The 26475-nt window shown below is 31.9% G+C and overlaps 1 protein-coding gene across 1 annotated transcript; it reads left to right on the top strand.

The window, feature by feature from the left end:
* Positions 1-21652: 21652 nt before the first annotated feature.
* Positions 21653-24107, top strand: LOC134694401 (uncharacterized). Its single transcript, XM_063555410.1, has 3 exons — positions 21653-21760; positions 22516-22638; positions 23887-24107. Exons 1-3 carry the CDS (start codon positions 21667-21669, stop codon positions 24105-24107), a joined length of 438 nt encoding a protein of 145 aa, XP_063411480.1. The 5' UTR covers positions 21653-21666.
* The last annotated feature ends 2368 nt before the right edge of the window (positions 24108-26475 follow it).

Here is a 26475-nt window from a genome sequence, read left to right on the forward strand (position 1 = left end):
ATACACAAAGAAAAAACACAACAAAACAAACATATCAGAAAATGTTCATCTGTAAAATATTCAGAAGATAATTAAATTGGATTAATCCCTTGATATATACGGACCGAATTTTGAAAGGCAACGCTTTATTGTCCGTTTTGATTGCAATTCAATATGCAATTTTTGAAGGAATTGTTTGAGAAGAAATAAACCTTAAAACCAAAATCGGTGCGTATCAATTATCAGGTATGTCAAATATTGAACTTTTTAACAAAAAGAAGTATAAAAAGTAGTTATTTGAAAATCGATCATGCCTTGGTTAAAACCATCTTCAAATATGTAAGTTGTGTTTTTTAAGTTCGTCAGTATATATCCATTTAGTCATGGGTATCATGGATATGATTGATCAAACAAATCGTTGTCAATTTCTTTATCATAATTCACTACAATAGTTATTGTTATGTAGACGTGTACTTATAATAGTGTAAGGAAAAACGAGTGTCAAATGAAATTAACAAACCTGATAGCTGGCAATCGACCACCCACGTTAATGACACGGTAGTTAGAAGAATGGTCCATATCAGTTGATTCATTCTGACTATAAAATAAAATAGGGTATTAGTGGAAATTTGCTGAAACTTTGTTTATAATTAGGGTTTTATTCATGTTTATTGTCAAGGAAATAACGGGTCGCATAAAAAACCACATTAAAAATTAATAGTACATTTGTTTTGTATTTAATTCCAAAGTGAAAATGCGAATCATGCTATAAGACAATATTGTATTATATGTGCTTGATATGTGAGATATCACCAACTTTACAATTTTTAAAGTATGTTAGCACATGAACGAGGGCAGAGGATATCATAGAAGGTAAGGTAATACTCATAAGTCGAAAACAAACTGAAAAAACAAGATAACAAATTAAAACTACCAAAAGACAAACAACAGGCTTTGTGTCATTCTAATGAAGTAAACTTTGTTAACAGAAATATATGATTTGATGTGATGTTGTGCTGACACACAACTGGATGATTTAGCACTGACAAGCTGGCATTCTGAATGTGCCTATACGTTAGATCCTTATATTTTGTCATTTCAATGGCTAACTGTAAATGAAATTTGTTGTTTGCTAATCCTGTTACTTTCTATTTTGAAATGTTTTAAATTTTTCTTGTCAGGCCCTCTTTTAAATTGATATGTGGTATGGATAGTGTTCATTGTTGATGGTTGTACAGTGACCAGTAATTGCTGAGGGCAACTTATCCGATGGAAATTTTTCATTGGCAATTATGTCATATCTTATTATTTCCATAGCAAATATAGATAATAATAAACAGTCTTTTTGAGTAGTTTACCTATTTGGCAAAACTTTTAGGAGTTTTTTGTCCTCAATGCTCTTCAACTTCGTACTATATTTGGCCCTTTAAATATTTTTTTATTCGAGTGTCACTGATGAGTCTTCAGACTGCAGGTTGTAATTGTACATACTCAGTTAACTGGTATTTAGTTTCTAGTTGTGTTGTAAACGTTTACCGAATAACCGGTTAACCATCGGAAGGTCACTGTACAATACTATTCATAACATTTGATTAGGAAATGTTCCCATGCAATCTTTATTTTGCACATTGATCTACACTTCTTATTTTGATAAATGTTGTTTTCAATTTGATGAACGTTATATAACGTACTATCTATGATTAATTAAACTGCAAATGCAAACCAGTATGCGAGCTTAAAGTTATATAGATAAAATAGATAAGAGTTGATTTAAAAAAGAAAGAAACCCTTAGCCCGGATGTCAAATTGCTTATTTTTCATGAATCAACGCTTATCTGTTTTATCTATGACTTACATTTGTATGCCACTTTCCTTTTCAAATTCAAAGCCTTTTCTTTATTAGAAGGTATATTAAGATCGTTTAAATAACCATGTACACTGTGAAATATTGTCATACTATGCATTAATACATCTGAAATCACAATTATTTAGATAAACATATAGAGATATAATCCAATACGTCTGCTTTTATAGATCTGTATAATATTAGGCATTTAAATATCATCGGTTTTGGAAAAAAAGACATTTTCGAACCTATTTCTAATGTAATTGAGAATGGAAATGAAGAATGTGTCATGGAGACGACAAACAAAAGGACGACCACAAAGGGAATACATGGATTCGAACCACAATCTGTAAGGTCATACCTTTAACTCATTGCTTTTAACTATGTTAACCTTGTGGCTACAAACTAATATTATAAGATTACTTATTGTGTAAGTATATGTCCCTTGTACTGATGTGTCTGATATGTTCAATAATAGTCATCCACTGAGGACGTGACGTGTCAGTGTAAGATCATCCCGATGACTGGATGCCAGAGGGTGATCTTGGACTGACACACCAAGTCCGAATGGGATAACTATTTTACATCCCAGCTTTTCTAGATAAGTTGAATAAACATTTACGCTTCATCAACAAATAAACTCAAATGTGATCTTGAAGGGATGACCCGGCTCAGATCAACCATGGTACAACAAAGGAGATTGGATGTCACATACATTACTTTTCGTGGTTTTAATATGATAGGTATTATTCAACCGGGTAAATTAAAACTACAGTTGAACGAATTAACCGAGCGTTAACATGGTTTTAATGTCTTCACTATAATGTCCCCTTGAAGTTCAAAATGTTTCGCTAAAATGTCATCTACCTGTATTTGTATACGATACAGTGAGACAAATCCTTGAACATTATAAGCTGATTGTAGTTTACTTTTTACTCCTTTATTTCACTTTGGATTTATTAATGGATCATACTGCGTAAATATGCTTAGCTAATTCATTTAAGGTTGTCCAAGGCTTTTGTCATACTTTTAACGGGAAACCAACTTAAAAAATAAAGTGACAACGCCATAGCAAAAATGAAAATAGACAACCGACAAATAATAGTACACATGATTTATTGATTGTTGGTTGCTTATCGTCCAGTGGCAAATATTTCATGCATATTCAGGACGAGAACAAATTCACAAAAAATACAATAGGTAGGTCTTGTCATTATAGAGGACATTTGGGATGATGGTCGGGGAAATTTGGACTGCCACTGGAAAATAAGGGTATATTGGATAGGTACAGAAATTTTGCCTTGCAACAGGCCACCTACGGGCCCTCGAAAAGTTGTTGCAATGTTCTTAACGTGCAAAGAGCGTGACACTCTCTTTACACGAGACATCGGATTTAACGTCCCCATTCTGACCGGACGTGACTGCGAACGTAATACATCCCGCACAGCCAAACGGACGCCCCACTTTGGCAAGCGTTTTACTGCCGGTCGGCAGAGGACCAAGTACCCATATTTCGTGTCCCCAGTACACATGACAACACAGAAACTAAAAACTAAGCAACACGAACCCTACCGAAAACTTTGGGTGATCTCATGTGCTCCGGAGTGGTAAACAGTTGTTTAAATGTGGCACCCGTCCTGTTGCTCATGTTATTACAATTCCGTTACTTAGACTAATTCGGTAGGTCACATTCATGAAAAGGACAGGGAATTGTAGTAACGACGTAAGGAACATATCCGATATCAACTAAGAGTAAGAATAACACGCTTAATTATTCAGATTTAAACACCTCACTTTTACCGTCGTACATTGATTAGGAGAAAGATACATATAACGATTAGAAGCCAAGTAGTAAATCAGCGTTTCTTTCCCCGATACATCAGATTATTTTTAAAACGAGTCACGATGCTACACAAATTTTGAAATGTTAATGGCCCAAAGAGGTAGTTTGAACGTTATTATGGAATGAATGTCTTTTAATGTGCATAATTAAAATATTCGCATAGTCATAATGATATTTGTAAGGTTATACTGCTATTTGTTTATTACTTGGTATGCGCAACAGGGGTTTTGCATTGAAACTTATTTATGGTCCTTTTTTGTCTACTTTCAGTTATTACGTAAACCTGCGTAACAACGTTTACTAGTCCATGAACTTTGTATAATGTTAGTCAACTGGGTGAATGTATGCGATGCACTGTATGTTTATTTGACAATTGCGACATGAAAAAAAGTATCAGAACTTTCAGTGTATTATTTTGCGACGCCCACAGCTACACCCACACAATTTTCATACTTTGTCAATTCGCCAAAATCAGTAAGATTTTCATCTGCTCTATCGGAAATTATTACTAACGGCACTGTTGATACTATGATATGGGAATATCAAAATAAAAACTTCACCAGGAATTCTCAAAGTCAAGGCTTATAAAGCCCAAGAATAAACTTCAGTTCCTCGTATCATGAAGCCGTGCATGTGAAGTGCACTGCAAATAAAGCTTCATACATCAACCAGTTAACCGGAAAATCGGTCAAAAGATTTTTAGATTTACCTGTCTGACAACACTGATCAATTTGAAAACACTAGTATTTAGAGTATAGAGTATCAATCTATCTACCATATAACCTCTTTATCCCCAAAAGAATAGTGTCCTCTCCTAAAATATGCTCAACACCATTTCTAATTTGTTCTATGTATGCATTTTACACAGTAAAATATCCAGAATAAAGTTACCGAAAGAGGGGTGCACAATTCAATTTTATATAAAAACAATTATGTTGTTAAATGAGGTGTATACAAAATTTAGTCCTGGTATCTATGATGAGTTTATTTATAATACGGATGCGTATTAGAGTCATCCTTTTTAATAATGTACTTTTTAAAGTGTCGAGTTGAATCTTCGAATTATCATCTATAATCTTAGAATTTAACATTTAAATCTTGAAAATATCAACTTTAATCTTGAAATTATCAACATTAAACTTTGCAATTCAAACTTTAATCTTGAAATTAACAACTTTAATCCAAAAAATGACTAATATTTTACGTCTACATGTTTGAGTCCATAGTTTTTTGTGTTTCTACGTATACGTATAAGTATTTCCTGGCTACATTTTTCGTAAAATGTCACAGAAAATAGACGTGTATTTACAGTCTTGTATAGTTTCACATATACTTCTATCCATGAAAAGGGGGAGTTGTAACTTCCCAATAATGGGTAAACGCCAAAAAATTCGGCCATAATTTTGCGAGATTTTATATTATCAAAAGTACTAGGATTATAATTTAGTACGCCAGACGCGCGTTTCGTCTTCATAAGACTCATAAGTGACGCTCATATATAAAAATATTTTAAAGCCTAACAAGTACAAAGTTGAAGAGCATTGAGGATCCGAAATTCCAAAAAGTTATGCTAAATACCACTAAGGTAATCTATGCCTGGGATAAGAAAATCCTTCGTTTTTCGAAACATTTAAAGTTTTGTAAACAGGAAATTTATAAAAATGACCGCATTATTGATATTCATGTCAACACCGAAATGTTGACTACTGGGCTGATGATACCCTCGGGGACGAAACGTCCACCAGCAGTGGTATCGACCCAGTGGTGTAAATAGTTATCAAAGGTACCAGTATTATAATTAAGAACGCCAGACGCGCGTTTCGTCTTCATAAGACTCATCAGTGACGCTCATATCTAAATATTCATAAAGCCAAACAAGTACAAATTTGAAGAGCATTGAGGATCCAAAATTCCAAAAAGTTGTGCCAAATACGGCTAAGGTAATTTATGCCTGGGATCAGAAAATTCTTAGTTTTTATATATGATACTACTTTTTAATGACATTCAATATGTATATTCATAGTTCTTTCATAATTTTATATTGATTTGGGGTATGTTATTCATATCTTTTATAAAATTGTTATGTACATTTTATATTAAAGACCAATTGTGGTATTTGAATCAATTATTGAATTTATATTTACATTAAAATATTGTACATACGTACAGGATATTAATTGTATATATGTCTCAATTAAAGACTTTTGACAAAATCAATTCTTTTAACACATGTTTAATATGGACCTGTTCAGATTATATTGACCGAGGGCGAAGTCCACGATTTGATATAATCGAACATGCCCATATATAACGTATTGGTTGAGTGAAAGTCCTTAATTTTTTAATACATAATATGTAGATCATAGCGTAAGTTTGAGAACGGTATTGACTCGATGTTACTATTTTTGGAAATACTATTGACGCTTTGTTACTATTTTTGGAAATGGCATTGACGCTTTATTACTATTTTTAGTCAAAAAGCGTTAGTATCAAGTCGAAACATAGTAAGGTTGAGTCAATATGTCCCTATATTACATATGGTGTACAATTCTTTTATTTTCATTCGATATTACGATTACGTGTTTCAAAGGTCATTGTACGTAGCCGTCGCCCTGTTTTTATTAATTATATTTACGATATGTTTATATTTGTGTGTGTATATTGGTTGTCAATATAAAAAAAAATTGCTAAATTTAGATTTATGACGTCACACATAACAAACACAGAGGATGCGCCTGGCAGCACTGTTATCACTGGATTTTTAAGAATTATATATTGAATATAGACGCTATGAATACAAGAAAGCTATTGCAACAAGCACTGAAGCTGTAAAAAATATTGATATTTTCAAAGAAAGCTATAATTCTTGCAAAATACAATTGAAAAATAAACGATTTCGTCGTTGATGACGTCATGAATTTTGAAGATTTATTGCACTAGTGCAATATCAGAATTTATTGCACGCTTACTTTTGTTTACTTTCTATTGGAAATATCATATTGCTATGCAATAATTACTATTATTCCATATAAGTATTATTTTAGTAGGATTTTCTATATGAATTTTAAATAAAAAAAGCATATTCACCAGGAGAAAAGTGTAATTCACCGCGCTAAACGTCACGGTCTTTTACATGTAACGTAACGGTAAATGTTTGATGTACAATTGGTTTAGATAATATTTGTCATTAATTACATTGTTTTCTCTTTAGATATGGAATAAAACAATTACTGTCTTTTGTTTCGGTAAATATGTGGTTTAATTGACTTTTAAAAAACTGATATTCACTTCGGCCATCGGCATCAGTGAATATCAGTTTTTCAAAAGAAAATAAAACTTCATATAATCCTCACCAAAAGACAGTAATTGTGTATAATATTTGGTATCTCAAACGCGCGTCTGGCGTACTAAATTATAATCCTGGTACCTTTAATAACTATTCATTTATGTATACAAATTGTGACCCGTCATGACATTTCCAGGCCTAATGGAGGTTGACCGTCATTTTTTAGAAAAAAATAGAAACATAATAAATATTGAGATTCAATGTAATACGTATTTGTGTAGAAGAGATATATACTTTCCTTGGCTTCATGTTTGCGGACGCCAAACTATGCATGATAAGTTTTGATGAAGTTTTATTTCATTGTTTTAAATAAATTTGAATCTTTTTTAATTTGATACACACAAATAAACAAAATTCTCTGTACTATAGATTTTCTTTCATAAGTGTTCTCTGAAATGAATCCATAATAAATGTACCGTATCAAACGCATGTAATAGAACATCGACTAATATGAAACCGTTACGCCTTGCATACTATGTAAAAGGACATGCATGACCAATCTAAATTAAAAGACAAATTTAAAGTAAAAACACAAACAACTAAACTCCGAGGAAACATAAAACAAGTTCAATAATCTTTTCAAACGAATAGATAACAACTGTCATATTCCTGACTTAGACATGCATATTCTTATGTAGAAATTTGGTGGATTGAACCTGGTTTGATTTCAAGCTAAAACTCTAACTTGTATGACTGTCGCATCAAATTCCAAGTTTCAATTTCAATTCGTAACAAATCGCTTCAAAAAAGGGATTATTACAGCTTACTTTGACAAATTCAAAACTAACTTCATTTCAAAGTTTTAATTACATGTTCTAAAATAGAGCTACAAACAAATCTAAATTCTATGCTCCATAGATGTTCTTTCATAAAAAAAGTGAAACATATCCGGAATAAATGCACCATATCAACTGCATATATGAGAATGCCTACTTATAAACTGTTAATAGTCGCATACTATGCTTAGAGACATGCATAATAAATCTGAATTAAAATGACAAATTCCCAAAAAAGTAATTTAAAAAGATAACTTTATCAAATCTTAAACTAACTTCACTTGAACAAGTTTAAAGTACATGTTCTAAAAAGAGCTACAAAACAAAACAAAAATTCTATGGTCTATAGATTTTCTTTTATAAATAGAGACATGCATGATTAATCGCATTTAAACGATTAAAGATGATAACCCCATTTTATTTTTTTACTAAGTGTCAAACATCAGTGTATGATATCTTTGCCACCTTTATATTTTATAAATTGATGAACGCAAAACACGTTTTTTGTTTTGTAAATGCAATTTGATGTATTACATTGTTACTATTTGAACAATACTCCGATTCAGAATATGTATTTATAAAGGTTACTCGGGAACACGTGTATTTGTTTACTTTTAGCACGTGTGTTTAAATCAAAACATGTTTATGTTTAATTTGATTGGACCATCAGTAAGTTAATACCGGTTTAAGTTATATCAATTATGATAACTTCATGCTAGAATTTTAGCGCTAAAATTATAATAAGATATCTAGAATTGTCAATCGAGGTTCGCCTATCCGACAGAAAGTTTCGTTTCCCGACCACCCACCCCTTTTATTATGACTTCATAGGAATGTGAATCAGTATGTTATGTAGAAAATAGTTGATAAAATACATGAATGTAAATCGAAATGATTTTTTCTTCAACTTATAGAACATTTTTCTATTGTAGATTGTGTTTATATGTGATGGCAGCGGTCGATGACAGCAAATTGGACATTTGTTTATTGTATATAATAAAAATAAGCTTTCTGTGCTGTCGGGCCGAGCTGATAACCAAAAACTGTGTTGAGTTTTTACTTTGTAAATGCTTTATGTTCGTTTGAAGTATTGAATAAGAACATAACTAATGTATCCTTGGTAATAGTTACAGATCGTACACCAAAACGTTGCGATAGGTTTAAAAAGTTTTACTCCACTGTTTATACATGTTGATAGTTATTTTGAAATTTGATTGGTTGAGACTATCCCACGTGTCATTGAACAAATCTTCATATTCCCCCCTGAGTATCATATTGGCCTCTAAGTATCATATTTCCCTCTGTTGGGACAACATCGTGCGACTTTACGCGCGGTTAATGTACATAACGTTTTGATTTTTTTTAAAGACATATAACGATAGCAAAAATCATTATTGTGTTCAAATTTATTTAAGACGTTAAAGCAAAAAGACTAAATTTAAATAATTAAGTTTTGATCTGTACTGTGTATTATGTGTGTATTGTGTTAAGTTATAATAGGTAAAACACCACTAATTCGGGCCGGCCAGAACGCACATACTAGAAAGTAGTACATATTTAACACAACATAGTTCCTACGCATGAGTGTACCTTTCACAATGTGTAGAATATTTAGGTATTTTTGGTATCAAATTTCAGAAAGAGGGTACATTTTGTCTGTTTGTCAGATCTGAAGTACCTGTTTTTGGTGCATCCGAAGTTCCAGGAACCAGTTCTTTCTTATAGGCCATTAAAGGTATGCTGTTTTTTTCAGTACAAGACACCATTAAGTGTTGCTTTGACATATAATGATTGTCACTTTATTTGAACTTAAAACAAAAGAGTTGTGCCTGCTTGAAATGGAGGAATTTAACATAGAAAATAATGGGGCCATGAATTAGTGGTGTACTTCCTATTACAGAGAATTATCAGAAATTCAATGAAGATGTACAAATTGATGTTTGTTATCATGTTTAATCATTTTTTTTTGGTGAAAAATTATTTTTATGGGAAATTTCAGCTATTAAATTGGCATAATAAGGTACTTTAGCCTGTTATGGTCATACAACATGCATGCAGTTAAGACTTGAATCGAAGTTCTTATTTTTGCATATTTTTATTGAAATCAATTAAACATGTATATTATGACTTTTGTATGGTAAATAATAGCTCTTGGTTAAAACATTCTAAAAGTTTTATTGTTTTTGTTATGGTGGCCTTTTACAATCCAGGCAAATGGTATATACTCATATAAGAATTCCAAAATGTCACTTTTCATGCAATTTTGAATCAGTTTAATTAACAAGTTATTTAGCTGAGGGATATAGAAATTGCTCTTAATAATGTATGTTTTACCACAGATGTATGGTTTATACAACAAAAAGCTCTTTTCCAATATGAAGAAAAAAGGGGGACAATATTCTCAATTATGTCTCAAGTTTAGACTAATATATTCTTATTTATTGAAGGACCTCTGATAAAAATATGAATATAGGTTAACACATAGCTTTCCTAATTGAAATTAATAAATTAATAAATAGAACAATGATATTGAGAATAAAGAAAGTACATTGGCCATTTATTATATCCATATGCATATGTTACTACCAGTCCATTTTGAGCTTCAAATTAGTAAAATAGTATTTGACCTAAAGCTTTATTTGTTTTTTATTGTTTGGAATAGATCATAGAATGAAAAAAGTAAAGCGGAAGCCAATATAGCAACCTTGTTTCTGTGATAGGTGTAACACCACTAATTCGGGCCCGGCTAGAAAGCACATACCAGAAAGTAGTACATATTTAGGTATTTTTGGTATCGAATGAAAGCTGAAGGACTGGTGATCATTGTTGAACACTTTTTGAATTTTAATTTTGAATATCAAAATAACTGTACCAAATTTTAAAAAGAGGGTACATTTTGTATGTTTGTCAGATCTAAAGTACCTGTTTTGGTACATCCGAAGTCCCGGTGACCAGTTTTTACTTATATGCCATTAAAGGTATGCTGATTTTGTATGTACAAGACACCATAAAGTGTTGCTTTGACATGTAATGATTGCAACTTTAGTTGAACCTAAAACAAAAGAGATGTGCCTGCTTGAAACGGAGGAATTTAACATAGAAAGGAAAGGGGCAATGAATTAGTCGTGTACATCCATGAAACAAGTGGATTAAAAAAAAATGCATGCAAACTTCTTATATTTTATGTTCAGGTGGTAAACATAAGGCCGTTAGTTTTCTCGTTTGAATTGTTTTACATTGTCATATCGGGGCCTTTAATAGGTGACTATGCGGTATGGGTCGTACAGTGACCTATAATTGTTAATATCTGTGTCATTTTGGTCTATTGTGGACAGTTGTCTCATTGGCAATAATACCGCATCTTCTTTTTTTATATGAAGCATAGGTAGTGGAATGAAACATTCATTTCCCTAGACTTCGGGAGATATGAAGATTTGTTTAACCTACAAAAATCATATTTCCCTCGGGAAAGCCCTCGTAAAATATGAATATTCTTGGGCGAACAAATCTTCATATCAGCAAATCAACACTGAAAAGCAGCCTCTTGACTTAGACTTGTGCAAAGAAATGCAGCTGTTTTAAACGTTTTACCTTAAGGGTTCCGTTAATAAGGACGGCCCAGAAGGACTTTCTAGTATATTAATGAACAAAACTCTTAAAAAATCCTAGCTACGTTTGTGCCAAAGGATATTCGTAAGTAAAATTTACATTAAGGTTATATTATAATTGTATATGCTAGGCAACTGCATAATCCTCATCGGTTGTACTCTAAAAATAGAGAATTTCAGAATACATAAACGTCAGTCATGTAAATCCCAGAGGTTTTTTAATTCTTTTTCTTTCTGGTTTTTGTGGTTTTTTTTTCACGTTCTTGTATTTGGTGTCTTTTTTAAAAACTGAATGAATATCTAAACTAATGAATAATGAAAAATTAGCAAGTGCAAAAACATGTGACATATTTATTATAAAAACAGGGATCAGTTTAAAAGTATCCTGAGTCAACCCTAGGAAAATGGAAAAGTAATAAACGTCATATGATAAAACAATCGTTGACTTTTGGATTCAGTTGATTCAATGATTTTTCTACTCCAGTGATATCTCCTTCACTTTCGACCATTGGCTGCGGATAATATCATATATTTGGGGGTGATAAATCATTGTATCAATAGAATAACTGTACAATATACTGTTTTATTTGCGGAAGTTGATAAGGCTACAGTTATTTAGATATGTGTACATTCTCGTCTTCAGATTTTTGATATTCCAACGTATACTAGTGACAACTTCAACCAGCTACATCTCCAGAAATAGTTGTGTTGTGTCAACGTTATTACCGATTCCCAAATATCACTTCGACTAACAGCGTCTGGTAAATCAAATATACATTATGTAGATGTAATTAAATTTTGGATGTAATACGTCTTATGATTGGCTGACGTTGTTTTGTTTATCAACTCATAGACATAATTATATCATGTGACCGTAACGTCACCAACGTTATTTCATGATTTACTTTAATAATTAAGGAATGCCTGTGATATTGTGTTTCTGTCTATGAAGAAATAACATAAAAAATGTGGTTCACACTCTAAAATAAACGCGGATTTTTCAGTGTGCACCACCTTTTTGATGTTATTTTTTCATAGACAGAACACATTTTTTTTAAGTCATTCCTTGAAATATATATAAACATTGAGTGATCATATTATAACAATTCAATGAAATGAAGGAAAGTAATACACAATATCGACAAGAATAAAGTGCCCCAACAACTTACTTCTTCCAAAACAGACACATACACATATATTGTATGCACAGGAATAACCGGAAAAGTGACACGTTTAACATGAGAACTTGTCCCCGATAAAAAAACATAAAAAAAACTCCGCATATTTATAGACTAGAAGTGAGTAATACACTCCTCTTTAAAACTATCATTGAAAGTTCGAACTCGTTACCATGATATCATATGAACTGGTCAGCTGTTGTATGTCGTATTGTCAGCAGAATAATTTAGAAAGTATCACTACAATGTTGTAAAAGTCTGAAATGGCCTATATCTATTTTCGACAAGTGTGAATTGGGTTGACTTTACTCGACCTCAGTCTGAACCAAATTCTAACTGTACTGAATCGTACTTGACCCTTATCTTTGCCATTGAAAATCTTCTGAACTATTACTCGACCTGTCTGAAACAATCTTAAACCATTCTCGGCCTGTACTCGACATACTTTCCCAGTCTTAACCATACTTAAAACTAAGTTCACACTGCCGATCAGAACAACTCGATCAATCCCTATCAAGACAAATTAGGCGATCGGGAGTCTGGTCTGTCTCAATCGACATGAATGTCGTTATCGGTCTGACTTTCCACCAGAGAGTTGTTGACACGTTAAAAACAATTGCGTAAGGATCGAGAAGTCAGTAATTCGAGAAGAGATCGATAATTTGTCGAGTAGTGGTCGAAATGATCGGGAAAACATCGTGTAGAGATCTGGTTTGGTCGGAATACAAATAGTTTACCGATCAGGGCTCGATCATTTCGATCTTTGCTCGACTTATATCCGATCATTTCTTGTTTGAAGCCAACCAGTTCGATGTGTGGTCCAGATTAAGTCGACCAATGCCCGATTACTTCATAATCACTGCAACTTCTGTCAATTTTCATCCCAGACCAACTCGACCAATACCAGATATCTAAGCGATCACCCTCGATAACTTTTCAATCTCTTCTCGACCATACACGATTATATAAAAAAAAAACGTGTCCAGCTCCGATTAACTCGCATACCTTTGCCTCTGCAGATTTATATTGTCACTATTTTTTTTTTTTTTAACTTTACACAATTTTCTCCATGTACAATGTACAGTACGCGTCAGTCTTTTTGCAAGGAGGTGTGAAATCTTAAACTTTGAGAGAAACAACAGATACCAAAGAAACAATCAAACTCAGAGGTCGAACACAAACCGACACAGCCATAGCAAAAAACGAAAGCCGACGATAAGACAAACATCAGTCTACAACACACAACATAGGAAATTAATACACGAACTTAATAAAAAAAAAAGGGATGATCTCATGTGTTCTAGATAAAAGGTAGATCCTGCAGTTTGGCCTAAGAGGATTTTTCAAGTATGAAAGTAATTGTGCATTAACATGATTAAAATTCTTTATGAAATAGCTGATGAACAATTAAGCCATCAAAGTAATTAGTTTTTAAAACATCCATATTATATTTTACCTGTTTAATAGGCTATTTTTGTTTGACTGTCAGTATTTCCGTATGTCCAGACATTTTTGTAGTATAGATATAAGAAGATGTGGTATAATTGAGATAACTCTCTACAGGAGACCAAATAACACAGAAGTTAATAGTTAATCAATACCGGATCTGAACATAAGATGTATACAACAATTTGATGTTATCATTATGCGCTTTCAATATGAGTCCTTGACAACATCTTTTCATGAATAGAAAATTGTTTACGTGTTATCATTTTAAATATAAAATACCAGTTTGACATTCAACGGATTCATGATTATCCTATATTTAAAAGTGGCATGATTATTTATTTCAATAACAATTAATAACCGAATTTCAGTTATAACTAGTACGGACATAATTTAAAAATCTGAATATCACAAATACATCGACCTTCATTTTATACGTTTGAGTGATTTTTTTTGTATTCAATTCGATGATAACAGAATGTTTACAAATGCTTTCTTCGTATGGTTTTCAACAATTTTATTACAAAAAAATGAGACAGAGACACGTGATTTTTATTTGAATTCATCACATAGTGATAAAGATATGTAAACAAATTTAGGGGAAAAATGTGACCGCTTTACCCCCTTTTTGCAATATTTCAAAAAAAACAAGCAGGTTTTTGCCAATTTTTTTTTATATGGAATCATTCAGCTACTGGATATAAGATATATGGACAATACTGATTACATACATATGTACGTATATGACACAAACAGTAGGCTTGATTTATAAGGAAGAAAAAAAAAACGGATGGTAAAATGTATATATATTGCTATTTAACATTAGTATTTCGTTGTGTCTTTTTAAAAAAAAGCGCGGTAAAACTCCTATAACAAATCAGCGTCCTTCTTTACTTTCAGGATGTTTTAATAATTATTGGGGTCCTCTTTGTTGAGGTCCTACAAGTCTCTCATACTTTTAAGTTTGCCATTTCTTTGAAGACTTTTCGTTTTGAATTTTCCTCGGAGTTCAGTATTTTTGTGAAAATAATTTCTACTGCCCAGACAGTGGTCGCTATGTCAGCCACTGAAATATCTAGATTATCGACACCCTTTGGTGTCTACCCCTTTTTGTATGTCTTCTTTGCTCTCTTCAAGCTCCGTCGCAGCTATTAACTTGTCTATCTGAACTATAACCACCTTGCCACATAATGCAACTGCTTTATTTCCATGTAGATACTTTAAAGGTATAATTTTTTTTTTCAGACATTATTTGAACTACTGAATCCAACCAAATAAACTGTGAATGTGTTCATATGAAACAAAGATAATGCCCCTGCATATAACGCTATAAAGGGTCATTACCGTTATGCATTAGACATTGTGTATACGTCTCATAGAATTTGATTGAGGCAAAATAAAATTAACAATAAAAAATAAACTTATTGTTGGGACGAATGTATACGTATTTACGGACAGACAAGGGTAACATGTAATGCCCCTCCGCTGCATCGGATGTTATAAAAAAAAATCAGACTTTTTTTTATACTGAAATTGTACATACCCGACCAACCCTTGACTATCCCTACAACCCCTATACGATTAAATCCATCTTGTCTGGCTGAGATCGAGTATAGTTGATATGGTTGAGCTAGTCGAGTATAAATCGTATAGTGATCGTGAAGTGGTCGGAATCATCTAATATGTAGTCAAGTAGTGGTCGGGTTGGAGTCGTGATAGAGTCACCAAGGAGTCGCAAATGGTCGGGTTAAGTTCGTATACAGTCGGATATCAGTCGTGTAGAAGTTGTAAATAGGCCCGAATAGGAATTTGATTACGCATGGTCGTGGAAATTTGGACAATCGAGATTATCGAGTTGATCTGATCGGCAGTACGAACTTAGCTTTAACCAAAAGGTCTGAACAATTCTCGATCAGTTTGAACCATCCTGGACTAATGAACCGCTACTTTTTTTTAACTGTTTAATGTTTTTAACTGACATATATAACAACAGCCAACACAATCAATGAATTGTTCAACCTTATATTAGAATTATATCTATTGTTATGATTTGGGATATATTTTTTTATATTATATATAATTTAAACAGGGTTTCCGCTGGCGGTCGCAATTTGCGAAAAAAAATAATAATTGTGGCGATAAACATTCGTCATTTGCGAAAGAATTTGGCGAAAGAAATATATATAACGATTTATTTTCCTCCATCTTGTTTATTTACTTTTTTCGAGTTTCTCGGACTTTACTCGATCAGACAATACTCATAAATTTATTAAGTAGTTTTATATTTTATGGTTAACAGCCAAAAAGTCACAGGACAAAAAGTCAAAGGACATGAAGTCAAAAAATTGTTAGGATAAAAAGTCACAGGACAAAAAGTAACAAATAACGTGTTGCCAATTTTGTGAATATATAAGAGAGAGATCCTAAAATATTTTCTTTTTACTAAATGTAGTAATTTAAAAGTTAGGAAAATTGTTTATAAACCTTAATAAATAACAAATTCTTGAATTTATATCATTCAAAAGATATTTTTATGCACTTTGAAGCCATTAAAGTACCAAGCTCATTTGACATTTTGTTTTCATAACAATTAGTTGATGATTATTAATATTTATTGCATACATTTTAATTACAAATGTTGATTTATATATAATAGTTCAGAAAAAGCAAAAAAGATATTGTCAAAATAGGTGTTTTCTTGTTAAAAGAAATACAATATCAAAACTGAATTGTGACTTTTTGTCCTGTGACTCTAACTGCATTCATGTTCAAGGCATTCCCAACTAAACTCAACTGACATTTAAATCTATACTAGGCTTAAGTTAATGGTAAAATAGTCCAGTTATCATTAAATACTTCTGAACATTCAAAACATTTTAAATGACATAGAAAATATTCGTCACAATTCTTTTTTATTATTATTTGATTGTTTTATTTATATTTTTAAAGTTGATATATATAATCATGTAAGTGTTGATGAATATTGTGTTGAAAAAATCAGTTCAGATATAGTCCATATCAGACTTTTACTGGTTTGTGGTGTATGTAACATCATGCCGGCTTTAAACGGGACCAGTTTAAAAATATACCATAACTTATATAATATTAAGGAAGTTCGTTACTCAGTTTGAAAATAACAATATTTTCAGTACACTTTAATATATTCATAGGGGTCGAACTAAAAGAGCGAGAAAAAAATTATAGGTCTTTGTTCTTGTTTTTTTTTTAAATATTTTGGCGGGAAAGTTTTCTCATTTGCTTTTCATAGCTTAGTCATTGACTAGTTTCAGTTCTCAAAAACTATTTAAAAAAAACAAAGATTTAATAAGACTTTTCAAAATGTTGATGGATTCAGTCGAGAATCATGCCAGGCAATGGGCTAAGCGCGAGAAGGACGACGTTGATACTCTTTCCGAATGCATTAATGCGCTGATGTCGTTGATACCTTGATGATCATACCTTCATGTCAAACATGTTGTTCCCGCAGATAAAGCTCCAAGCAACATCGTCTTTATGTGTGAAACATATTACAATGACTGCTTGATAAACGAATTAGGTAATGACAATTTACTTGGAAATTCAACATTTAACACGACTCTTACTAAAGAGGAAATCCTGGATAAGCAGAGGTCAGTTCTATGTTCCTTTGGAATTTCAACCAAAGATAAAGAACTTGATATATAATCACTGTATCGGATACATAAACTATATACGTGTCTTTACAAAAAAACGGTATATTGCTGGGTCTTACAAGTGCTCCACTAAACATCTCTATAAATTATTAACATCTATCTTATTAGCAATCAAAGCCGGGCCTCAAAGTTATTGTAAAACTGCCTATTCTAGGTGGCGTAAATCTGATGTGAACACTAAAAAATTCCAAAGATCTTTTCGAGTACATACAATCTAACTTTCTTACATCTTGCAATAGGAGTAAAACATTTTACTTTTTTAGATTACACAAGTATTCCACATTCCAAATTAAAAGATAAATTGAAAATAAATTTAAGCACATCGGAAAAAAAAATTAAACTGACAAAACATCGTGTATGCAGGGGCTTTGGAAAACCTCAAGTAGTCCGCAAAATGTTTATTTGTTTCTTTATGTAAATATTTAATTATACCAAGATTTTCTGCAAAAGTTTCGAGCATGCATTAGAAAGTAGGTGGGAATATTTTTTTTAACTGTGAGACTTTATTAAAAGCAAACTATATACTACTTCCTTATATCAAATATTTTATTTTTCTAAAAAAATCCAACTTTCTCTGCTGTTACCATGGTAACCAACCAGTATATATATATATATATTTCGATCCCTAACATCACTGAAGAGACATTTATTGTCGAAATCCGGATATGGTGTACTAAAGAAATATTGACACCGAATGTGTGTGGCACAACATCCTGTCCACAAGTTAACAACTTTTTTTTTCTGTGACGTATTAAATTTATATTAAGATCCTGTTTGTTACATCTTGTGATCAATTTTATTTGGCAATCGTCAATGGCAGTCAGCAGGGTTAAAGAACATCAGTTGTTCGACCTGTTAGTCAAATGCGTTTTGTTTAAATATACTTTTTCACTCTTTTGGTCTTTTGGAAAATGTTGTTTGTGCTGTTTTTAGACCCTTCTACAACGAAATTTGTTTGACATTCACACGTATAAAAAGTGCGGTTTTTATCCAACGCAGTCATAGGTTTGAACGTAGTTTTCAATTTAGACTCGTTTATATTTTTTGTGTGGGCATGTATCATATTTTCCCTCCGGTTTATATGATCCGTTCATCCTATATATTGACTCTTAAAATTCAAGAGTTAATCTAAAAATGAGGGTACTTTCTCTAAAAAATGAGGGTACTTTTTATAAGGCCTTCCAAATACCGTTTCGATCCCTAACATCACTGAAGAGACATTTATTGTCTAAATCCGGATATGGTGTACTAAAGAAATATTGACACCGAATGTTTGTGGCACAACATCCTGTCCACAAGTTAACAACTTTTTTTTTTCTGTGACGTATTAAATTTATATTAAGATCCAGTTTGTTGCATCTTGTGATCAATTTTATTTGGCAATCGTCAATGGCAGTCAGCAGGGTTAAAGAACATCAGTTGTTCGACCTGTTAGTCAAATGCGTTTTGTTTAAATATACTTTTTCACTCTTTTGGTCTTTTGGAAAATGTTGTTTGTGCTGTTTTTAGACCCTTCTACAACGAAATTTGTTTGACATGCACACGTATAAAAATTGCGGTTTTTATCCAACGCAGTCATAGGTTTGAACGTAGTTTTCAATTTAGACTCGTTTATATATATATATATATATATATATATATATATATATTTATATCAGTCTAAAGATTTGCACAACGGTACTGATATAAGGTGTTATTAAACGAAAATGTTGTTATAAAATCGTGTTGACAAATATTTCGGAGTGATATCTCTAAGAAGCCACTTCTTCCAGTCTCTCAGCACTTCAGACAGTCGGATCACAAACTTGATGACTTTAACCGCATGAAAATTCTAGTGATTGAACAGAACATTCACTGGAGTGATGCACAGCGACAGGTTCGGGAAAGCTTTTGGATAAAGGAACTTAATGTACATCACCCAAACGGCATCAATAAGAAATACTAACAGTTTTGTTTTTCACTTATTTTTATTGTTAATATACACAGTCACGTATATTGATTTATAGTGTTTTGTTTAAATTATGATATTCAGGATTAAAATCAATCGACCAAAACTTACCTGTATTATCACTGATCTATTTTCACACCTTATACATTATGTATCAGTATTGTTAAAACTTGTGACACAAGAAGAAGGCCATTTGTTGAGCCGAAATATTTGTCAACACGATTTTATAACAACATTTTCGTTTAATAACACCTTATATCAGTACCGTTGTGCAAATCTTTAGACTGATATAATTTTTTCCTTATCTGCATAGTATCGCCTATTCTAGACGATCCGGTACATAGTAAATTTGCTGGTTGGTCCTTTTTATAGACTTTTATATATATTTATATATATATATATATATATATATAAACGAGTCTAAATTGAAAACTAATTGCGTTGGATAAAAACCGCAATTTTTATACGTGTGCATGTCAAACAAATTTCGTTGTAGAAGGGTCTAAAAACAGCACAAACAACATTTTCCAAAAGACCAACAAAGTGAAAAAGTATATTTAAACAAAATATATATATATATCATTTGCATTTTTTTTCTGACTAATCTAATAGGATATACTTATTAGCAAGTTTTCAGAAAGATCGGTGACTATGTATGCCGAAAAATTAAGTGTAAGTGGTTACAGAGAATGAGTAAAAAATTAATTTATTTATAGCGTTGGAAAAATTATTGAAATTGGCTAAAAAAACCAATTACCCCCCTTCCTATCCCTCTTAAAGGAAATATTTACATCCTACGCCTTCATTGAGATTGAGAAGCATAAGTATTTGTGCGCTATGCTAAATACAGATAGTTGTTATGTACAAGCGCCATAGTTCATCACTTTTAATATAACATTCAAAAGAACGAATTAAATAACACATAGATGAGAGGACGCTCGAGCAGATTTTTTTCCCTCGAAATATTATCAATATTGTATTAATCTCTCTTGACAATGCTTTCTTATAGTAACAATCAGCTTAATCTCTCTTTCTGATATATGTTTTTCGTGGGATTGTATTTACAGTTAATCATTAAGCTTTTACTTTGCTCCACTGCTGCCTGAAAAAAAAATTAGAAAGTTTAACACAATACAGTTTTTGTTACTAATACCATATTATTAAATGTTACATGATCTTAATTGTTTTAGAGGAATATATAACCAGGAGTCTAATAAACGCACCCCTTTCTGAATTCGTCACTGCAAAATTTCTCAAACTATGTTGTGCAAGAATATATAAAATATTTTGGGATACTATGAATAACAAAGACCTTCCAGCTAAATTCATTCGAGTATGGACATCACAATAGGGTAAATTACATAACAATTGATTATTTAATAATTACGTCAAATTGAAACTATCACAATTTGAAAGATTAATCCTTCTTTTTTCTTTTGGTACCTCATTTATAAAATTTAAAGAAAGATGAGTGGAATTAAATCAGTTTAAAGATGTATGATTGGGGATGAAAAATCTTTGTATTGTGCTACCTTAAAAATATAAACATGCTATATCTTTGTATCACATTATTTAATCCTGACGGGATATAGAAAAGGCCTAATTCAAATTCAAGTTTCAAACCTTGTTTCCCAATCCTCTATAAATAAATATGTTTAAACTTAAACATATTGAACAGGAATAGTTAAGATAGAAACATCGGCAAATTGAACATACCATGTACCAAACATGTTAAATTTGGTAATCGATTATTCATTTCACTGTATTTTTATTATTGTTATTATCTTTTATATCACTATAATCATTTTGAAATAGAATATTAAAAACAAAATTTTTGTTTTTATACAACATTATACGTTTATGAAGTTTTCATTCCCATCTTAAAGCCTTCTGACAGATGATTACTGGATTGGGTTAACGACGGACGGAGTTACCTTTTCCTGGAACGTCAGAACACCAACAACGTTTACGGATTGGATGGTAACTAACGGGGAACCGAACAACATGGCAACATCAAAGTGTGTGAAGGCAAGGGGAAGCGCTGAATGCAAGTGGTACACAACAAGCTGCACTCAACTATACCATTTTCTCTGTCAGTGTAAGACAACGTTATCTTTTTTCCTTTTTTCTCCAATGGTAAACAACAGGCTGCAAAATAACATACCATTTTCTTTTGTCAGTGTAAGACAACTTTATGTTTTTTTTCTTTTTTTTTTCTTTTTTTATTATATGTCCAATGATTTACAACAGGCTGCAACAACCTATAACAAAAATGGTATACAACAGGCTGAAATAAACCATACCATTTTCTTTGTCAGTGTAAGACAACTTTATCTTCATCTCTTGCACTCTTGCTGGTAGCAATTTGCAATCCTCGGGGACTCCGCTACTCTCCTTCTATGAGGTACAGAATCGGCCGATTTGTGACGAATGTGGCTGGTAGCTAACTCACGGAAAAACAAACAACGCCACCTATTCTTTGGTTAATAAAATTGAATAACATTTGAAAGAGTATGGCTTATACATCAACTTGTTTGTAGCTATCATTTGTCTGATGTTGTATATGGCTTAAACTCTTACTGTACTGATTTGGTTCTAAAATATACTTTATGTATGTGTTACATATTTTTTTTCACCATTATTTGTACAAAAGAAGGCCGTTAGTTTACTCGTTTGAATTGTTTTACATTTGTCATTTTGGGGCCTTTTATAGATGACTATGCGGTATGGTCTTTGTTTATTGGTGAATGTCGTACGTTGACCTATAATTGTTCATTTCTGTGACATTTGGTCTCTTGTTGAGAGTTGTTTCATTGGTAATCATACCACGTTTATTAATTTCAATTTTTACAGATCCAACAGAAAATTTGTTCCCAATATCCCAGGATATTGATCAGTTCAGTGACATTACAACCGAAGTTTATCCAGTAACTACAGGAAACACTTGGGGCAACTATCCACTAACACCACACACAGGTATAACATTAACATGCTAAATCTCGAACAATAAATGTAAGAACTTATAGTAAATATACCGTTATGTTCAATGCTCTTGATTGGGGGTTTAGAAAGACACATGCATAGCGAATATCGGGTTTAACTTTTGTATAATGTTTCGAAAATGACAGATATTTTGGCTTCTGAACCACTGAATAGACATTAATCGTCAAAATACAGATCTGTCGCTATATTGTACAATCAAGTTTTTTAAGGTGAACACATTAACAGTGTATATTTTTTTGAGGTTTGATCTTAAAACATTTTGGCCTCGAACATTATATTAACAAAGTTTAATTGAAGTCTGGAGCTGGCATGTCAGTTAACTGCTAGTAGTCTGTTGTTATTTATGTATTATTGTCATTTTGTTTATTTTCTTTGGTTACATCTTCTGACATCAGACTCGGACTTCTCTTTAACTGAATTTTAATGTGCGTATTGTTATGCTTTTACTTTTCTACACTGGTTAGAGGTATAGGGGGAGGGTTGAGATCTCACAAACATGTTTAACCCCGCCGCATTTTTGCGCCTGTCCCAAGTCAGGAGCCTCTGGCCTTTGTTAGTCTTGTATTATTTAAATTTTAGTTTCTTGTGTACAATTTGGAAATTAGTATGGCGTTCATTATCACTGAACTAGTATATATTTGTTTAGGGGCCAGCTGAAGGACGCCTCCGGGTGCGGGAATTTCTCGCTACATTGAAGACCTGTTGGTGACCTTCTGCTGTTGTTTTTTTTCATTTTGGTCGGGTTGTTGTCTCTTTGACACATTCCCCATTTCCATTCTCAATTTTAGATTCATGTCAAAATGCGGATATTGTGTAGTAAAATTTGTATCGATAATATAATTGCAAGTTAGAATTTGTATTTATATCCAGATATTTCTTTTGTTGTGTAAGGGTACTTCCATTACTTTTGGATATCCATTCAATATTCATCAATGCCATTATATAACAATAACATATTTCATATGAATTGATGTACTTCAAACGAATTGAAAGCTCAAAAGACTATAACAACAATTGTGTGATATGATACGCACACAAAAAAAAACGGAGAAGGAAGAAAAGAACGAAAGATATATGATATTCAAACAATAAGTACTCAAAAAGTGTTTCACATATATATTGTACACTGATTTCAAATCTAGAATACAAATTTATGTTTCTTTTGATAGACATATTAACGCTGACTACATCTATTGATTTTTTTAGTTTTGCTTGTTTCAGGACATATAAAGCGATATTTTAACTTGAAAGCTGAAGATATCAAACCTCAAAACCAACCATATCATGTAACACAGTGCCACAATGAAGTTCGTTGCGCTAGTTTGTGTGTCAGAGACCGACAATGTGTCACGTTTGTATTCAATGGTTCTAAGTGTTCACTGTACACCTCGTTTAGTTCTGGCTCAGTAAATAATGTCCCAGGTAGTACAATATGGATATAAAAAACTAAGATTTATAATGGTGGAATATCCTTGCGTTTTATTACAGATGATATCAGTAGTTTCACATTATTTGATATAAAAATGCATACAGACTGCAAGTGTGCATAAAAACTAAAAAATCATCTTTAGGTTTAATTGAGGTTATTAGTCCTTGATTTTGATAATCATTTTAGTTTAGTATCTGTGATTGTTCTGTTTGTGTTCTTTGTGTGTATCTGACATTATTTGTTTCATTTCTTTGTTTAATTTATATATATTTAGCTAGATTAAAATTTTACCGTCATCTTGAAAATGAATAATTAAAATAGTAAACATTTTTTTCACGGCTAGAAATGTTGTTCCTAAGAATACGCAAAACAAAATCAAATAGCAATTTTGTTTACCAATTTGTTTGATAAACTGTTGATATGCTTTTACATCCTATAAATCTACATGTATATACTAATTTGTAGTTTGCCTCTCGATGCTTTTTAACGTATAAGTAGTCTGAGTATGAGCTGACAGATTGATTTTTTAGCAGTTGAAACGTCGCTATTTTATCAATTAAAGGGAACTTATAAACTGTCTCTGATCTATTTCATTGTCTGTTTTGAGTTCTAAGGCCAACATTGTATCCGACATCACTTCCAGAAAGACATATACGAATAGTAAACCTCTATTTCACAACAAAATGCAAGTCACATGTTGTTGTATTATGGTTTCTAGTAATGTTTTACAACTGAACGGTTTTGCGTATGACTTTTTTGTTGTTGTTTTTTTTTAACAATTAAATCATCTTTATTGCACTGTTATGACTTTTTGTTTTGCTTTTTTTTGCATGTCATATACAGCGTTCGTCTATAATAAAAAAAAGTTAAATATGCTAAATTATATGACTGGATTGCAATGAGAATATTAACACTGTACACAATTTTCGTTATTGACAACATCTATGTAATTTTCATCTACAGTTTGTCGATGTATAATTTGTGACTCATATGTTATCTTCTAAATTCACTGTATTCAAGGGAAGCGCAGATAAATATATTTCCTGTATTATGATGAATCAAAGTGTATGGACAAACTCAATTAAGACCTGTCTAAACTCCATGTAGTTGTTATCAGTACAACACTTACCACTACCAGGACTTGTGTTCTAAATGATCACGAATTTCCCAATCAAACTGCTAAAATTCACGAAATGGAACTGGAACTGACTGCAAATTTTTGAAATACAAAGAGCAACAATAATTATTCGTTTCCCAAATTGAACAAACTGTTTTCACGAAAACTCCATACACAAATGCATGAAACGAAAGAAAATAAGAAAAAGTTGAAAATGTATATTTGCCAATATATGAGTCAATTGAATTCTATCTAAGAAACTATAGATGACCGTACCACCTTCACCAATATTTTTGTTAGTAAGGTAGGATGAGAAATGGCACAAAAAATAGCAAACATTAATCAATACAATTTAGAAAACTAACAACTATTGGGTTTCGATTTTCCTACAACAATCAACTGAAGGTGATAATAATTAGGATTCAGTAGCAAAAGATTGCAAACATACTTCACAACCGACTTCAGAATTCAAACAAGTATCCAACAAAAACCTTCCACTGAATGTGCTTGAGATGGTGCAATCAAAATCTTATATAGAATATCCGAATGATGAATATGGGGATACAGTTTGTTGGGACCAGTTAGAAAATGCCTTAAAGTAAAATGTAGTAAACGGAATATATTGATTTATCTGATAATCTTGAGATAATAGATAAAAGAGATACCAAGGGACAGTCAAAACTTATTCTTTTTTTAAAAGAGAAAATGTCAACGACAAAGAAATTAGTAATTCTGACGTGACAAGACCTATGTGTAGCTCTTTTAGGTTTTAGGTAGTTCTGTATTAAATCAATGTATCGATCAAATTGAAATACATCCATCTACATGATATATACAATTCTAAGTATAGTGAAAATAGTTAAAACAGACGTTTTATAAAGTTTTTTTTTTTACACAATGTGAAATTTGTTTTAGCAGGTTCAGTAATTATAAGTCAACCTCGGTTATAGAGATATCAGTGTATCTATCGAAAGGCTACAGCTAAAGATAAGCCTAGATGATGTATCTAACGATTCGAATCATTGCTGAGCCGTATACTACATGTAATACTATACATTATATGTTTCTGTTATAAATTTAAAAACATGTTAAAAAAAAAAATTTGATCACCAGAAATCAAATTCCACCTTATGCGTATTATCTTGTCGGCTGACATAGTCATTGAAAATTAGTTTTTCAAATATTTTTTCAGGACCATTTTGCATGACATGTACAATAATGGCAATATGATAAACGCCGATTCGTATTCATAATCAAAAGGGTA

Source organism: Mytilus trossulus, chromosome 13 (assembly GCF_036588685.1).
Source record: "Mytilus trossulus isolate FHL-02 chromosome 13, PNRI_Mtr1.1.1.hap1, whole genome shotgun sequence".
NCBI classification, from domain to species: Eukaryota; Metazoa; Mollusca; class Bivalvia; order Mytilida; family Mytilidae; genus Mytilus; species Mytilus trossulus.

Bases quoted from the DNA above. Each gene is read 5' to 3' on its own strand.
- LOC134694401 (XM_063555410.1), top strand. From the start codon at position 21,667: ATGGCAACATCAAAGTGTGTGAAGGCAAGGGGAAGCGCTGAATGCAAG. The intron at 21,761-22,515 runs GTAAGACAACGT...CAATTTTTACAG, and splicing joins ATACCATTTTCTCTGTCAGT to ATCCAACAGAAAATTTGTTC. The intron at 22,639-23,886 runs GTATAACATTAA...TGCTTGTTTCAG, and splicing joins TCCACTAACACCACACACAG to GACATATAAAGCGATATTTT.